Source organism: Akebia trifoliata, chromosome 4 (assembly GCF_017979445.1).
Source record: "Akebia trifoliata isolate Shusen 1 chromosome 4, ASM1797944v1, whole genome shotgun sequence".
NCBI lineage: Eukaryota > Viridiplantae > Streptophyta > Magnoliopsida > Ranunculales > Lardizabalaceae > Akebia > Akebia trifoliata.
The window spans coordinates 29,529,897-29,549,051 of NC_141378.1; the positions used below are offsets into that span (position 1 = coordinate 29,529,897).

Here is a 19,155-nt window from a genome sequence, read left to right on the forward strand (position 1 = left end):
CTCTCATTGTATTGTTCATTCCCTGGATGTCACTTTTTTTGAAAATGTTCCATATTTTCGTGCTTCATCTTCTTTACAAGACTTTTTTCCTTCGTAAGATTCTTCTCCTATAATGCTACCATCTCCAATTTTCTCTCCATCTTCATCTTCGCCGCCGCCGCTGCAAGTATACTCTCATCACCCTCCCCCCTCTCAAACTTTACCAACCTCCTCCTTGGACTCAGGTATGCCCCCTTCTACATTTACTTCTATTCCTTTTATTTCTGACTCTCACTTATCTATTGCACTTCGCAAAGGTGAGCAAGGGTGTGTTACTGATCACCCTATCGCACAGTTTGTTTCCTATCAGGGTCTTTCTCCTTCCTATCGAGCTTATCTTGTAACCATACTCTATTCGGGTTCCTCAGTCTATATCTGAGGCTTTACGTGATCCTATATGGACTAAAGCCATGACTACTGAGATGAATGCATTGTAGAAAAATCAAACCTGAGAACTTGTTTCGCTTCCCTCTAAGGAGCGAACTGTTGGTTGTAAATGGGTTTTCACAGACAAGTATCTCGCAGATGGTACTGTTGATCGCTACAAGGCTCAGCTCATCGCTAAGCGATTTACGCAGACTCCAGGAAAAGACTTTAGAGCCACATTTGGCCCTGTAGCTAAACTGTCTATTGTCCGTCTTCTTATCTCTTTAGTGGCCTATCATTCATGGCCCCTTCACTAGCTTGATGTGAAGAATGCCTTTCTAAACAGCGATCTAACAGAGGTCATTTATATGGACCCCTCTCTTGGGTTTCGTCTTCAAGGGGAATGTTCTAGGAAAATATGTCACCTTCTCAAATCTCTGTATGATCTAAAGCAATCTCCGCGAGCCTAGTTCCAACGTTTCTCTGAGGTCATTCTATATATGGGGTTTTCCATATGCCACTCTGACCATACTAGCTTTATTTGACGAGGAGTAGATGACCGCAATACCATTGTCTTGATTTATGTGGATGATATTATAGTAACTGGAGATGATGCACACTGGATTGACAAGGTTAAGAGGCAGTTAGGTAGTGCTTTTGAGGTTAAGGGCTTAGGTCCTATCAAGTAATTTTTGGGATTAAAGGTATTCCACTCACGCCATGGTATTTCGTTATCTCAATGTAAATACACATTGGATCTTCTACAGGATATTGGTATGCTTAGTTGTCGTCCTACCTCTTCCCCAATGGATCAGAATCATCGTCTTCATGCCGAATCTAGGGAACTTTTATCTAGTCATTCATCTTACCAAAACCTCGTAGGCCGTTTGATTTATCTGACTAACACTAGACCGGATTTGACCTTCGCGATTAGTGTAATCAGTTAATTTATGCATGCTCTGCGTACCTCTCATCTTGATGCCGTGTATCGTATCCTTCGCTACTTGAAGTCTCGTCCTAGTCTAGGCCTATTTTATTCATTTACTGCTCAGCCACATCTATCATGTTTCACTGATGTTGATTATGCAGGTTCTCTTATAGATAGGAAATCTACATCTGATTTATGTACTTTTTATGGTGGTAATCTTATCTCGTGAAAAAGTAAGAAACAGAGGGGTTTCTTTTTCATCTACTGAAGCTGAGTATCATGCTATGGCCCTTGGCACATGTGAGCTTCTTTGGCTTAGATCTTTACTGACAGAGTTGAGATTTCCTACTGTTGGTTTCTCCTCGATGTTCTGTGACAACAAGTCTACTATCATGCTTGCTTCTGACTCAGTCCTTCACGAAAGGACTAAGCACATCGAGGTTGATATTCACTTTCTTAGGAAGAAAGTTCAATCTGGTGCATTTAAAACAATCTTTGTTTCTTCTTCAGATCAACTGGCCGATATACCTACGAAGTCTGTTGGACCTTCTGTCACAAAACTCTCATATTGCCAAGCTGGGCCTAGTTGATATATTTGCCCCAACTTGAGGGGGAGTATTGGAAATATTAAAATAGTTAGTTCTAGTTTGACTTATGTCAGTTTATTTCTATTATTTCTATTATTTCTATTCTTTCTTTGTAAGCGCATTTATGTCCATTCCCTTATTATGAGTTAAAAATATATACCAAGCTCTCATTATGATACTTGATTTTTTTCTCTTCTAAAAGTCTTCTGGGCAAATGTTGGAAACACACCCAAATGTGTTCTAGATGTCTTAACGAGTTGGAGCATTAACATTGTCTTCCCATGGTCAATTTCTTTAATCACTTCTCCCTATCGCAATTTAATAGGGCATTTAGAAAGAGAGGAACGGTCATACCTTTAAGGGATGCAAAACGATGTTGAGAAGAATATTTTGAGGACCAAAGCCAAGATTTTATAGGTTGTCTTTGATCTTAAGACCCTGAAGGGTTTTGTTTTTTTTTAAGGATTTTGTTCTTCAATGAAACTAAACTATTCAGAGTCCCGTAGAAAAGAACATTTTGAGGATGAAAACAAAGCTTTTTATAGATTGTCTTCGATTTTAAAAGATTGTGAAGGGTGTTTTAAGGATTTTGTTTTTAGGTGAAATTGAATTATTCATTGCCCCATCTGGTCTCTTATCTTTGGTGGTATAGCCTGCTGAACTACTTGTCCAGCTAAGTAGCACTCTTTGTGGATCTTTTCCCTCTATAATACATTCTTATTCACTTATCAAAGAAATTAAAAATAAATAAATATCATGCACAATTTATTTCCATTCGGTATCAAACAATACTAAAAGTACACATACGAACAAGCACACCCACACACACCCAAGCATGGAGAGAGTACAAATACAAAACTACTTCCAAGGAAAAAACATGCTTACATCGGGTTTGGTTTGTAATGGCGCAAGTGTCGCAGCAAGCTTCTTCAAAATGGGCCTCTCCCTAGGTTCATATTGCAAACATTGAGAAGCAAGGCCAACCACCACGGTAGCCTCTTCTGTTGAAAAGTTTCCCTCTAAATGTGAATCCATTAAGAGAAGGATGTTCTTGCCCCGTATCATATCAAGGGCCTTCATGTGAACATAAGAGACAAAATGATTAGACGGAAGCATATTGTTCAAGCTAGAGTGCATTGAATAGACAATAGTTTGGAATTATAGAACATCCAAATACCATCCAGGAAAAATCTTTCGATAAGTTCTTTTTCTATTTTAAATCATATGATGGAGCATCCAAAGACTCAAAAAGTTACAAGTTTCATTCTCCATTTGAAGACTTTGATCCATGCATTTTCCTCAACCCTAAACTGATGAAAGTTTCTTCATTTGGAATTAAATAAGACCATGTTATCAAAATGTTATATGATGTATACAATAATAACACCCCTATTATACAAATTTCTCAAAGCCTTTTGGAAAAGAAAATAAAGTCTATCTAGCACACCAATTACATTCCCCAGCTCATTGCCACATATATCACCAAGTCAAACAAATCTTAAAGCCAAGAAAACACCTGTGCATGGCCTCCAATTAAGAGATAAATTCAAGGAACTTTTAACATGAAGATACCACCACATCCGACTCATGTATTAAATAAAACATTTTTCAAATCTTTCTAAAACAATTATGGTTTCCAAGCAACCTTATTATACTCATGCCATTGACATAAAGACAAGAAAAGTGCACCCAGTGTTCACAGCAATAGCATGTGTACATTTTTTTTCCTAGCAAGTAAGAATTTGATTATATAAAATATAGAGGGACCGAACCCAAAGAATTACAAAACTCTAAAAGACTGAAGACCTAAAAGATCTCCTATATAATATGCCTTTCGAACAATAAAAGGAAGGTTTACAAAAGAGTCAAAACTGGAAGAAGAAAGGGAGAAAGCAGCATAGTTGGCTAGCTCATTCGCTACCCAATTAACATAACAATACACAGCAGATCTTCCATTAAAAGTTTCACAAAACTTCTTTAATTTCGTAAACCAAGCTGTCCACTTGCCAAGGGAATCCTCCACCCTTAAAAGCGTTAACAGCAACTTAGAATCAGTTTGTCTCTGTCTCTGATTAAGTGAAGGCCTTCAAGAAGAGCAGTGAACTCAGCAACGTTATTTAAGGCTTGACCATTGAAGGTACTGAAATAGCACATTTACTTGTAATAGGAAAATTGCCTTACAACCTTATCTTTGTATGCTTAGTGCTTTAACCAATGGATGCTTGTTAATACTCCGGTTGGATTAATCTATGAACATACAAAACTTTGAAATTGAAACATGTAACATCATAACTCATTTGCTTTCCATTCTTATAAAAAATAACCTCTGAGTCTTCCAATAAAGAGTTTACAAATCAATGTATAACAAAAAGACAGCAACTGACTTGAGATACAACCTTAAGAATATCAATAATGAAAAAGCCCTTCTTCAATTTATTGGAAGAGAGACTGCTTGACGCATTTCACCAATCTTTCGATACACCAAAATTTCAAGCATAGCTATGTTTTCTTATGGTATCTCCAACATAGCTAAAAATGGGTTAAAAAAAAAATTAGTCCGCCTGCCAAAAACGGAGCTCCAACGCCATGCTATATCATGTGTAAAATATATCATATGGCTCTATTGGGGTTTTTGACCATTTTGCCCTCATAAAAAAAAATATGCCAATTATTAATACCCCTTTACCTACCAATTTTTTATTCTGCTCAATTCTCTAATATTTTGAATCTTGTTCTCGTGAACTCTTCTTCTATGTAAACGTTTTTCAAAAAAAAGATAGGAAGATACTCAACAATCAACGAAGCGGGGAAAGTCATTTACAATGGCACAACATGTACCAATTTACAATGCTTGGTTGAGCGTCACCCAAGATCCGGTTGTCGGGGGTTGGGAGGAATGGTAATACAGAACATAAATCAAGTCAACCGTCAAGAGTTTCAATGGAAAATTTGTAATTATTTAGGTTTTCATTTATTTGGGTCTAGATTTATCGGTTTATCATCCGGGATTATTTTAGATTAGTTATTTATTTAGATTTCTGTTTTAGGATTTTAACTTAATGTTTTTTGGGTTTATTTTGATGTTTTATTGGCCCATGTTAGTATAATATTTAGGGGCAGTTTAGTAACTTTAATTTGTCTTATATTTAAGTTTATTAGGGTTTGATAATTAAGAGAGAGAAACTTACGAAACTAAGGTTAATTTATTTGGGATTTTAATTTGACTAGGATTCTTGATTTATTTTCTTTATATAGATTGTATTATGATTTTTTTATTAATGAACAATGATGATGAATATGATAAATAAAATTCAGATTGGAACTTTAATATTCCCATTAATAGTGTGGTGTAAGGCCATTTTGGAGTGAATCCAAGATAACGTTTATTTTCTCTATCGATTTCTCAATTGAGATGGATATTTATTTATTTTCTTAACATCTTCTTTCTTACTTTATTAAATTTATGTTTTGAACCCCTAAAACATCCATAAACCCTACCCAATCCACTCTATAAACCAAAACCTCATTGACATTCTCTTCTCTATTGAAACCTAACCCTAATACCCATAAAATCTCGCCTAACCCTTCCCTACTCGAACCACATCATTCCTTACCACCCAAAACCCTAACCACCTTTCGTTTTTTTTAAGCCTACGATTTCTCCAAACATTGTTAACTTGCTACCCTTATAAATCAGCACCACATATTTAGCTATTTTTACATTAAAATTGAGCCTAGAAATCTGTTTTGAACATCTAACTGAAACATTAAGCTAGAGGAAGACTTGTCTTCCATTGGAACCTATTGCTTGTACTTGAATAGCTATTATTGTGGGATTGTGACGAACCTTAGGACTATTTTAATTATCACTTGGATTCTCTTGCATATCCATGAATGTATGAGCTAATGATTTATATTTAAATTGCTTATGTGAAGTCAATCTGATCTCAGATTTATCATCCTAAAGTAACATTCACAATCCTGCATCAAATGGTTGTTGGTTGAGATTTGAGAATAAATGGAATTTTTTAAATGAAGTATTGGAGTGCCCCATGCCAAATACAGCATTTTCCAACTTATTGTTTCAAATAATTACATTGAGATAGCATTACAACTGGTGATACTCTTATGTCTCAGTGCATAGAAGCATTCGCCAAGAACATAAGTGGACCTTCTCATAAAACGTGTGAACTTTCCGTTGAGATGAATAACAAAGGATTGGATTGTAGGGGTCAAAGTAGTAGGTCTTCTAAATGATCAATAATTGAAGCTAGAGTTTACGAAGCCTCAAATGATAGATTCAGAAAAAAAAAAAAAGGTTAAAGATAACTCAATCCTGTTGGGCACCCAAAAAAAAAAAAAAAAATCACCTTCCAAGAAAAGTAACTTTTTACTCATATATCTGATTATAATATTTGTACATAAATTCGGGATAGTGCCGTGGTTAATTTTATGAAATTTATAGAACTTTTGGGACAGAGACAAGAACATCATACAGATATCTAAGTTTCACCAACTTACACAACACTTGATCTCTTAAGCATCTTAGGCACAGTTGGACTGATTGCAAATTAAAAACAACAACAAAAAAAAAAACCTTACATGACTTGGCGGAATGTGCTTCCCACTGAGAAGATCCAAGAGGACAGTGCCAAAGCTGAAGATAACACTTTCAGGAGTGACTCTCCCTACAAGAAATATATTATAAATAACAGCATTAATATTAATCATCATGCCCAAGCCCAGGAAAATAGTTCTAGGAAAAGTGATAAAGAGCTGTAGAAAAAATAAAAATAAAAGGAAATGTCACAACTCTACAATGGCATATCCATCAAATCTTCAACTAAGGGGAAATATGAAAATTAGACGGACGAGAAAGAAAGCTAACAATAAAATCTATCTTCCTACCTATTCAAATCCTTCTAAATCTCAAATCCCAAGAGAGTCCTTCCCATCCCGAGTAATAAAATTTAGCACTAGGCAGTCTCTCTTATTGAAATAGAAAATGAAAAACATACTTAAAAGGAGCATCCCTGCACCACCAATCCTCTTTCCCCCTTTCCCAACTGGAATCTTTAACCTCTGGTGAAGAATTTTGGGTAAACATCAGCAATTCCTCGCTAAACTTTGCAACCAATATGAAAATAAACCTTACCACTCAGCAAACGAAATTCATATTCCCTTATAGCCACAAATTCAAAATTTCTTCCCCTTCTTCCCAAAAAGAGCTGCAATCATGACATGGAGCTGTATAATTTCCAGCTAGCGATTCAACAATATCCACATCACCAAGCCGAAAAATATTGATTGCTTATCATATTCATGCTCAAACATGAGGAACTAAAATCCTTCTAAGAAACATCAGTGGTGTTTAAGATGGGCATGCAAGAAGTAAAGTTTCATCTGAAAACTACAAGTGAGAGATCTTCAAACCTTCCAAATCTACAACAAACCATCCAGAAGCCCTAGATACCATTTTTTTAAAAGGATGAAGTTTCTCGGTCAAATCTTTTTATGGGACTATAAGGAAAACGGGTGGTCTTCATATCCGAATTTTTTATTCAGTTCCATATCCGGATCTGAATCCGACTCGAATCCTACTAACTAAAACCATATCCAAACCATTTCATTTTTACCAAATCCATATCCGGGTCCAACCCAACCGAATTAATTGATTTGGGTTGGTCGGGTGGGATATTTTTGAATCATTCAAGGTTATTTCAATAAAAATAACTTAAGGTATGACTTGAACTCAAGACCCTCTTGTTTTATTAAGAGTGGCCTTAGCCACTATGCCCTACTGTCACGGCCCTATTCTTTCGAAGCGAGGTCGTGCGGCGCAAGGGGGTCAAATCCACTTGCAAGCCAGTAAAATGATCGTACACCACACACACGTAGCTAGCAAACAAGTAAATGAGGCAACACGAGACAAAGCCCGGAGGCAACTTTGTTGATATAATATTGATTACACGGTGCAACGCGTTACAAAAGCAATAGATGCGTTACAAGCAAATGATGATCCTATGACACGCGGGACTTCCACAGAGCTGGGCTTCAAGGGCTTCAACAACGTGGGTATAGGCCAGTGATTGGGATAGTACTGACACCCTTCCTACAAAGTGTATGCTAAGTCTTTACTAGGTTTCCAGAAGGAAACATCAAAAGTAGAGGCCGGTCATACTCCCTTATTACGAAAATGCCACTAAGCTAACAAGTATGCCCTGGCACGGGGCTGACACGTACCCTAAGCTAACAGATATGCCCTGGTACGGGGGCTAACATGGCTTCATAACGAGCCTTACATAGTATTACATGGGTGCTCCCGGGTGACTCCGGGGCGAGCTACACCTAAACTCTAGGTGTCAGAGTACATGGCCGTTACAGTCTCCCCCAACTATTCTGCAGACGTCCTCGTCGCATTGTCCCTGACAAACTCTTCAATCTTCTGCTTGAATGGTTGTAGGTTCTCTGCTCTCTCCCAGGTGGCTTCGCATTCTGGCAAGTTCTTCCATGTGACAAAGTACTCCATGTGCTGCTGCTTGCTTGAACTGCTGCTGACTTGACGCTCGGCGAGAACTTGGTCGACAACACGTTCCGACTGGATTGTTGAACGAGAAGGTGAACGTGTTGGAATGCTGCATGCTGGATCTGCTGGATCTGCATGGAATGGCTTGAGACAACTGGCATAGAAGACAGGGTGGATGTTGCGTAACCAGTGCGGTAACTTCAGCTTGTAGGAGACCTTGCCGACTCGAAAGAGGATGAGCATTGGACCTTCATAACGCTGTAGTAGTCCCCTGTGTGCTCGCTGTACTCGGTTGAACCTTCTCAACTGATCTGTCTTGAGTAGAACTAAGTCACCAACTTTGAAACGATCTGGTCGACGATGTTCATCAGCCCATTTCTTCATCCGCTTAGACGCTTTTTCAACGTAAGATCTGGCAATTTCATTGTTGTCTTGCCAAAACTTAGCAAACTTGTACGCCCTTGGACACTGTCCCTGATATCCTGAAACAATAGTATGAGGAGTTAAAGGTTGTTGGCCAGTAATAAGTTCAAAAGGACTCTTATTGGAGGAAGAGCTCTTCTGAAGGTTGAAACAGAACTGTGCGACATCAAGTAAATTCGCCCAATCCTTTTGGTTGGCAGTGACAAAATGCCTGAGATACTCCTCCAACATGGCATTAAATCTTTCAGTCTGCCCATCTGTTTGAAGATGTCCGCTGGTCGAAAAGTCAAGCTGAGACCCAAGTAATCTGAACAGTTCGGTCCAGAACTTCCCTGTAAATCTTGAATCTCTGTCGCTGACAATGTTCTTGAGCACACCCCAATACTTGATGACATGCTTGAGGAACAAGTGCGATGTTTCTTCTGCTGAGCAATATGTCGAGGTTGGTATAAATGTAGCATATTTGGAGAAACGGTCCACAACCACAATGATGGACCCATACTCTGCAACCTTCGGCAAACCTGAAACAAAGTCCATAGAAACACTTTCCCAAGGCCTTTGGGGGACTGGAAGCGGTTCCAGCAGCCCAATTGGTTTGTCGCGCTCGATCTTGTCTTGCTGGCAAATGAGGCAGGTCCTCACATAATCTAACACATCATCACGGATGTTCGGCCAGTAGTATCCTCGCTCCAAGAGAGCTAATGTGCAGCGCCAGCCCGGATGGCCAGCCCATGGAGTGTCATGACACTCTCTCATTAGTTCTCGTCTTAGCCCGTCCGCACGTGGAACAAACATGCGGCTCTTGTTGGTGTATAACAACCCATCACGAATCCAGAAACGGCGTGCTTTCCCCTTCTGTACCATATCCATTATGGCCTTTGCTTGGGGATCACTATTCAAACCATCATGAATTCTCTGCTGTAAAGTGTTGGTAACCTGAGAAACTTGTCGCTGAAGTGCTGCTAGCTCTGCTTTGCGACTCAAGGCATCGGCCACGCTATTGTTCTTTCCTGGCTTGTAATCCAAGGCCAAGTCAAACTCTACGAGGAATTCTTGCCAACGAGCCTGTTTCGGTGTCAACTTCTTCTGAGTCAGGAAATGGCTCACTGCCACATTATTGGTCTTCACATGAATTTGTGATCCCAACAAATAATGTCTCCAAACTCTCAAACAGTGGACGACGGCTAACAACTCTTTCTCCTGTGCGGTATAACGTCTCTCAGCATCATTGAGCTTCCGACTTTCATAAGCAAGCGGATGCCCATCCTGTAACAACACTCCTCCAATAGCAAAGTCAGATGCATCTGTGTGAACTTCAAACGGCTTCGTGATGTCGGGTAGAGCTAAGACTAGGTCTTGCATAACAGCAAGCTTGAGGTCTTCAAACGCCTCATGACACTTGTCCGACCAGGACCAAGTGTGATCTTTCTTCAACAGGTCTGTGAGAGGTGCGGCTCTTTTGGAATAACCTTGGACGAAACGTCTATAATAGTTCACAAGACCGAGGAATGACCTGAGTTCTGTGACAGTAGAAGGGGTTTTCCATTCATCAATAGCTCGCACTTTCTCCATGTCCATCCGGATCTGTCCATTACCCACAACGTGGCCAAGAAACATAATCTGCTCTTGAGCGAATGAACATTTCTCTAGCTTAACATACAACTGATTGTCGCGAAGCACTTGGAATACTTTGCGCAAATGTTGAACGTGCTCTTCAAGGGTAGAACTGTATACCACGATATCATCAAGATATACCACAACAAACTTGTCGAGGTACGGTCTGAAGAGGTCGTTCATCAAGGTGCAGAATGTCGCAGGTGCGTTCGTAAGGCCGAAGGGCATGACTAAGAACTCATAAGCACCATACCTGGTAGAACAGGTAGTTTTCGACTCATCTCCATCTGCAACCCGTACTTGATAGTACCCTGATCTCAAATCCAACTTGGAAAAGTACTTGGCTGCCCCAAGTTGATCGAACAAATCGGCAATCAGTGGAATCGGATACTTATTCTTGACGGTAACCTTGTTCAGCGCTCGGTAGTCTACACAAAGTCGCAATGACCCATCATGCTTCTTCTGAAATAAAACAGGCGTCCCATAAGGTGCCTTCGAAGGTCTGATAAATCCAGACTCCAGAAGTCCATCAAGTTGCTTGCGTAGCTCAGCTAGTTCCGGAGGACTCATCCTGTATGGCCCCTTTGCAGGAGGCTTGGCACCAGGTATTAGTTCGATTTGATGATCAATCGGCCTACGTGGCGATAGGATCTTCGGAAGCTCTTCCGGCATAACATCATCAAATTCAGTCAAAACCTATTTTACCAATGGGGGAGTTAAACTATGATCCTGATCATCAGGTTCAACTCGTAAGGTAGCAAGAAACGTTTGCTCACGTTTCTTCAACCCTTTCTTCAGCTGAAGGGCTGAGATCATCTTTCCCTCTTCTTTACCTGTAGAAAGAGGAATGAAGCTTGGACTTTCACCTAGCAAGCCCAAAGTGTTGGCAAATGGCATCGGAACGGCCCTGTTCTGTCGCAGAAAGTCCATCCTAATGATAACTCGGAACTCATCGAGTGGAACTGCGAAAAGATCTAGCTTACCCTTCCATGGACCTATCTTGATGGCCACGGACTTAGCCGACCCTTGTATAGGAGTGGCCTCGGAGTTAACAGCTTTCATACGGCTTGAATCCTTTTCGAGCCGGATATTGAGGCGTTTCGCCTCTGCAGGGGCAATGAAACTATGTGTAGCTCCCGTATCAACCATTGCCTGGGTGGTCTTACCACCAATCTCCACATCAACATACATGAGACCCTTACGCTGACGGATCGTCTTAGTCTCAGAGGTCTGTTTCATTGCATTCAACAAATGCATAGCTCCCATGTGAGAAGATTCATCCTCATCTTTCTCACTTGAACTCTCGTGACTAGGGTCACTCTGGGAAGCTAACAATGCATTCAACTTGCTTCTTTGCGGGCAATTGAACGTCTTATGAGGACCACCACACAAGAAACACTGAATCTTATTGCGGTGATTGTTGGACTGGGTACCGGTGTTTTTCGAAGGGGAGGAATCCCGTTGGGATCTCCTGCTTGGACTGTGTCTAAATCCTCCATTTTTACCTTTGGAAGACCCATGGGTGCGTTCACTCTGCGAAGAGTACCCTTTCGACTGATTGGATACCTTCTTTCTATTCCCATCCACGGGAGAATAGTCTATCAACCGCTCAGCTGCGGCGATAACAGTCGTGAGGTCTTGCACACGTTGCCTCTGTAGTTCTGTCTGAACCCAAGGCTTAAGCCCTTCTGTAAACGAGAACAGCTTGTCTTTCTTTGACATATCACGGATATCAAGCATCAATGCGGAAAATTGCTTGACGTAGTCGTGCACGGTACCAGTATGTTGGAGTTGCCTCAACTTCCTGCGGGCAATGAACTCCACATTCTCGGGTAGGAACTGATTCTTCAGCTCCCTTTTGAGGTCTTCCCATGTATCGATGGAGCATTGGCCACTCTCCATCTCGGTGTACTTTGTTCGCCACCATAGCTTAGCGTCACCTGCAAGATACATAGAAGCAGTTGTTACTTTTACCTCTTCTGAATCCGGACGAGCTGCACGGAAGTACTGTTCCATATCAAACAGGAAGTTTTCGAGCTCTTTCGCATCGCGGGCACCACTGAAGGCGCGTGGCTCGGGGACTCGCAAGCGCGAGGGAGAAGCTTCACTACCGGTAGGCCGCTCGTTACCAACGGCTCTTACCAGGAGGCCTACCTTAGTAGTGAGCTCCATAATCTATTCCTGTAACGTGGCTATGGATCCTCGGGTATCTTCCTCGAGGTCAGTCATTCTGGTCCTGAGTGTCTCGGATCTTTCCTCCAGCGTGTTCTGGCGATCATCTATTCGCGCAATACCATCAACAATACCGGATAGCATACCTATCTTTTCCTCCAATACCTCAATGCGTTCCTTGTTTGTACGTGGTGCTGGTGTGTTTGGAGCCTGTTGGTCCGCGGTACTAGTAGTTCCTCTTGCCATCGTTCGCGTGAACTAAATGGAATCTCGGGGGAATACCAACTGTGCTCAAACAACTGTAGCTCTGATACCAACTGTCACGGCCCTATTCTTTCGAAGCGAGGTCGTGCAGCGCAAGGGGGTCAAATCCACTTGCAAGCCTGTAAAATGATCGTACACCACACACACGTAGCTAGCAAACAAGTAAATGAGGCAACACGAGGCAAAGCCCGAAGGCAACTTTGTTGATATAATATTGATTACACGGTGCAACGCGTTACAAAAGCAATAGATGCGTTACAAGCAAATGATGATCCTATGACACGCGGGACTTCCACAGAGCTGGGCTTCAAGGGCTTCAACAACGTGGGTATAGGCCGGGGATTGGGATAGCACTGACATCCTTCCTACAAAGTGTATGCTAAGTCTTTACTAGGTTTTCAGAAGGAAACATCAAAAGTAGAGGCCGGTCATACTCCCTTATTACGAAAATGCCACTAAGCTAACAAGTGTGCCCTGGCACGGGGCTGACACGTACCCTAAGCTAACAGATATGCCCTGGTACGGGGGCTGACATGGCTTCATAACGAGCCTTACATAGTATTACATGGGTGCTCCCGGGTGACTCCGGGGCGAGCTACACCTAAACTCTAGGTGTCAGAGTACATGGCCGTTACACCTACACTTGTTAGTTGTCAAAAAATACCCTTAAAAATATAAATTACAACTACAAAATAATATATCATTCAAATCTAGACAGATACAGGGATGGATCCGTATGACCCGGATCCTACTCAAGTCAAGGGACATCAAACCATATCCGACCCACTTTTTTAATTCGGATATACTTGAAGGAACCAAACTTGCTAAATTTGGTTCAGATTCAGATCACTCTGATTTCGGATTAAATCTCATCCATTTAAGCTCTACTTTCCGTTGAAATTTCGAGATCGAAAGTCCCCTTGAAAGTTTCATTCTTTATCTGATCCGCTTCTTAGGATAACATTCTAACATTGGAGTGTTGGACAATCGTATCCAAAGAGGGCTTTGTACACCAAACTTCTGTGTTATGTGTAGGAGGGATGGAGAGTCAGTCAAGTGTTTGTTTCTTCATTGCTTGTTGGTTTGGGAGATTTTGATGTACTTTTGGGATTGCTCTGGCATTGTGGATTGTTTGCCTTGTACGGTGAAAGGTCTCTTCAAGGTTTGGATGGGCTAAGGTGACTCATTCTTGCAAGCTAAACGCATTTTGTGGTCTATTTTTGCCTGTTGTCGTATGTTGGAGAGTTTGGAAAGAGAGGAATCATCGTGTTTTTCAAGGAAAGGAGACTTCTTTTGATAGCATTATCGTGTCAATCAAAGGTGTTTTTTTTCTTTTTTCTTTTGGTGCAAAGTGTTCGTTGAGTTCAAAGAAGTCTTCTTATCTTCTCTGTATTGTTTTGTACTCTTTTTTGTTGGTCATCTCGACCACATTTAATATATCATGCATTTTTCTATCAAAAAAAAAAATATATATATATATATATATGAACTTTAGGTCACACATAAATATTAAATTTTAATGTTTTTTTGGAATAAATTCTTTTCTTGAGTCCAAAGAGTATGAAATGAATGGGTGCAAGAGAGAAATTAATTTTAGTCGGATCCACATAGGAATTTGATCATTGCGTGATTTTCCATTGAGGTTGAGCAAAGGATTTCTGACCTCCCCCGACAACTAAAGCATTTGAAAAAACACCCAAACCCAAAGTCATTGAGTCTTCTATGATCTCAAGTACCCCAATGATATTGATACCAAGCAAAGAACTACGATATTGGGGTGGGGAAAAAGAAATATGGCAGTGGATATTCAGGTAGAATCGAAAAGATTCTCCCTCAGATCAAGTTGGTTGGGTAACTCAAGGGTGTGGGGATCAAGGAAGCTAGCAGGAAAGGAGTTTCTTGACTGGTTTTGTCGGAAAAGGAAAGCTTATGGCTAAGTAAGGTGTTAGTAAGTTCAGGTCCTTCCGGTAAAAGTATTTGGAAGAAATTTGTAATGGAAGGAAGGAACATGGTAGTTTCAGAAAATTCTAATCCGTTTGGTAAGTTTCTCAAGGTGCAACTCTTCAGGGATAGATTCAAAAATTAGTTGTTAGTGATCCCTGAAAACATTGACCTGAAGGGGTGGAAGCTTTGAAGTCTTCAATTGAAGGTATTCTTTGTTCTTAATGAGAAAATGCAAGTTTGTTGGTTGAGTGGAGCTTCCTCGGTTAGATCTGAATGGTGGGTAGATGTGACCCGTAACAAGAAAGATGCTCAAGCTGTTCAAGGTGCAATCTCAACAAGTTCTAAGGATCCAAATAGCGTGACTTTATAGGACATTTTTGGTGTTTGGAAAGGTGTGGTAGTATGCAGGTCTCTCAGTGATTTAGTAGATTGGTCTCTCCTGAAGAAGACTCTTTCTAAAGCTCTGTTTAAGGAAGTTTCAAAGAGGATTACTAAGCTCAAATCTTATCTTTGGGGTAAGTACGATAGGGTGATTTTGGCCGAGAATAAGTTAACCAATGATTCTATTATTCGCCTCAAGTCAGTGACGGGTTGGTGGAGTGGTAGTGTGTTTACCACAATAGTTCGCTAACTGTAATGGGTTGAGAATATCTTGGAAAACAGAGGGATCTTAGGGAAAAATTTTAGGTTTGCCCTTCAATCTGTGGGGTCCTCAGGCTTTTAGATATTTGGGAGACAACTTGGGGGGCCACTTGGAGGTGGATTCAAAGAAGTTGAAAATGGAAAACTTCCTTCACAAGGATTAAAGTTCGTTTCAGTCCGTGAAGGCTTCCAAGAAAATGGCTATATGGAGGGGTTTGGGTTTTAAGAAATTAACATATTTGAACAAGGCTTTATTAGGAAAATGGCTACATGGAGATTTGGGGTAAAACAAGTTAGTTTATGGAGAAAGGTAATTGTCGCTAAGAATGGGGAGAAAATCTATGGTTGGGAGAGCGGTGAAGTGAAGAACACGTATGGCCATGGTGTTTGGAAAGACATTTTCAAAATTCTTCCTCAATTCAAAGGGAGAATAAAATTAAGGTGGAAAGGGGAGATAAGGTTAGGTTTTGGGAGGACTTGTGGTGTGGGGAAGGCACCTTAAAAGATAGATTCCCGTCGGTGTTCGCCTTATTGACTAAGAAAAATTCCTCAATTGCTAGTTTCATGGCGATGGATGATGGGAGTACAAGGTGGGACTCGGGGCTTAGAAGAAGGTTAAACGATTGGAAAGTGTTGGAAATCATAGAGTTATTGGGGTGTCTAAACAATGTTCCAAGAGTTTCTAACAAGGACTTGAGATGTTAGAGCACGAATAGCAAAGGTATTTTTTCTGTCGAAGACTTTTACAATGATTTAATTAAGAGTGGGGTGCCTACCTTCCCTCTTTGTGTAGACGGCAATTCAAGATAAGATCCTTATTCTTGATCAATTAAGGAAGAGGGGTTTTTGTCGAACCACTTGTTAGTCCATTGTGATGTGACTAAGGAGGTGTGAGTTATGTTTCTAGCTCGCTTTGGTGTAGAGTGTTGTGTTCAAGGCTCGTTGAGAGGAGTGTTGGTTGAATGGACTCAATTGAGGGTAAGTTTTCATCTATCGAAGAGAATGATGTAGAGTCTCAAGAAGAATTGAGAAGAATAATTGTCAAATCTCAATCTAAGAACTTTGCAAGAATTTATAATAATAAAAGAGTTAAAAGACAAAAAAGCCCTTACAAGAAATAAAAAAATAAAAGCTATTGCTAAACAATTAGGACTTAAATAACACTAGATTATTCCAATACTCCCTCTCAAGCTGAGGCAAATAAATCAACTAAACCCAACTTGACAATGTGAGAATTAGTGATAGAAGGACCAACAAACTTCGTAAGCATGTCGACAAGCTGATCTGAAGATGGTTCGAAGGTTGTCTGAAGATCACCAGATCGAACTTTCTCCCAGAGAAAGTAAACATCAACCTCAGTATGCTTAGTTCTTTCGTGAAAAACTGAGTTAGAAGCAAGCATGATAGCAAACTTGTTGTCACAGAACAAAGTAGAAGAATCGGAAATAAGAAATCCCAACTCTGTCAGCAAAGACCAAAGCCAAATCAGCTCACATGTGCCAAGGGCCATAGCACGATATTCAGTTTCAGCAGAAGAACGAGAAACCACATTTTGTTTCTTACTTTTGTACGAGATAAGATTATTATCATAAAAAGTATAAAAACCAGAGGTAGATCTCCTATCTATAAGAGAACCAATATAATCAGCATTTGTAAAACAAGACAAATGCGACTGAGCAATGGAAGAGTAGAAAAGCCTGAGATCAGGACCCGACTTCATGTAATGAAGAATACGATAAACAACATCAAGATGAAAAGTACACGGAGTATACATGAACTGACTGACCACACTAACCGCAAAGGACAAGTCTGGTCTAGTATTTGTCAGATAAATCAAACGACCTACAAGTCTCCGATCAGAAAAAAGATCCGATAAAAGATCACCAGAGTCAACATGAAGACGATGATTCTGATCCATAGAGGAGGAAGCATAACGGCAACCAAGCATCCCCGTGTCTTGAAGAAGATCCAATGTGCATTTACGCTAAGATAGTGAAATACCACAGCGAAAGCTGGCCACTTCTATCCCCAAAAAGTACTTGAAAGGACCCAAGCCTTTAACCTCAAAAACACGACCCAATAGCATCTTAACTTTATCAATCCATTATGCATCATCACCAGTCACAATAGTATCATCCACATAAATCAAGACAATGGTACAATGACCATCCACTCCTCGACGAACAAAGCAAGTATGATATGAGTGGCATCTTAAAAACTCCATACATAAAATAACTTCAGAAAATCGTTAAAACCAAGCTCGCAGAGACTATTTCAAACTATATAAAGATTTAAGAAGGCGGCATACCTTTCCAGAATGCTCCCCCTGAAGACAAACCTCAGTCAAATCACCATTCAGGAAGGCGTTCTTCACATCAAATTGGTGAAGTGACTAGGAATGACATGTTAAAGAGATAAACAATCGAATAGTGGAAAGTTTGACAACCGGAGCAACGTGGCACCAAAATCTTTTCCAGGAGTCTATGTAAACCCCTTAGCAACGAGGCGTGCCTTATACCGATCAACAATCCCATCGACGAGATATTTTACAGTTAAGACCCATTTATAACCAATGGTCCGCTCCCCAGATGGAAAAGTAACAAGCTCCTAGGTATTACTTTTCTACAAAGTATCCATCTCAGCAGTCAAAGCTCTAGTTCATTAAGGGTCTCACAAAGCCTCTGATACAAACCGAAGAACGCAAATAGAATCAATAGCTGCAAGGTAGGCCTGATAAAAGGAAGAAAAACCTTGATAGGAAACAAACTGAGTGATAGGATGATCAATCACACACCCCCGTTTACCTTTGCGAATGGCAATAGACAAGTGAGAGTCAAAAATAGAAGGAATAAAGACAAGTATTTGAAGAGGTAGGAGAGGATATATATGAATCCAAGGAGGAAAAGGGCAAAGGTGAAGGAGGGCGAGGGTGACGAGTATAGACCTTAAGCATATGCGAAGATGGAGAAAACAACACTATAAAAGACAGGTCCTACAAAATCAAAGAGTCCTGCAAAGTAGATGTAACACTAAAGTAATGAACATTTTCAAAGAAAATAATATCAAGAGAGTGTATTACATGGTGAGAAACTGAATCATAACACCGATACCCTTTTGACGTAGAGGAGTAACCCAAGAAAACACACCGAATAGCTTTGTCATCTAATTTGATGCGATTAGGAGTTTTGTCCTGAACAAAACACGTACACCCAAAGACTCAAGGTGTAATGAAAAGAAGTATACTATCGGGTTGAAGGACATAAAGAGGCACTTGTCCATCTAAGGTGCGACTTGGGACGCAGTAAATAAGAAAAGTCGTAATGAGAACTCTCATATTCCAATATGCCTTAAGAACATGCATTCCTCGAAGAAGACACCGAACAGTGTTCATGAGGTAGTAATTCTTACGTTCCGCCACTTCATTCTATTCAGGAGTATAAGAACAAGTCAACAGGTGAAGCATACCATGCTTATGAAGGTGGGAAAGAATCTCATCAGATATATATCCCCCCCCCCCCATTACCAAACCGAAGAGATTTAATAGTGGTGTTGTACTAAGTTTGAATCATTTTAAGAAAATTAACAAAAATAGGAAGCACCTCAAAATGAGAATGCATCAGATAAATTCAAATACAGTAAGAATAGTCATT

General features: G+C 40.3%; 1 protein-coding gene across 1 annotated transcript in view; it reads right to left on the reverse strand.

The window, feature by feature from the left end:
• LOC147404687 (serine/threonine-protein kinase BSK1-like) overlaps positions 1 to 19,155 on the reverse strand; it is a 38,872-nt gene that overhangs the window by 12,080 nt on the left and 7,637 nt on the right. Inside the window, exons 5-6 of the mRNA XM_086440745.1 lie at positions 6,523 to 6,608; positions 2,806 to 2,994 (exon numbers count right to left, since the gene is read on the reverse strand). Of these exons, the coding sequence (XP_086296871.1) occupies positions 2,806 to 2,994; positions 6,523 to 6,608 (275 nt within the window). The remainder of the gene's footprint in view (positions 1 to 2,805; positions 2,995 to 6,522; positions 6,609 to 19,155) is intronic.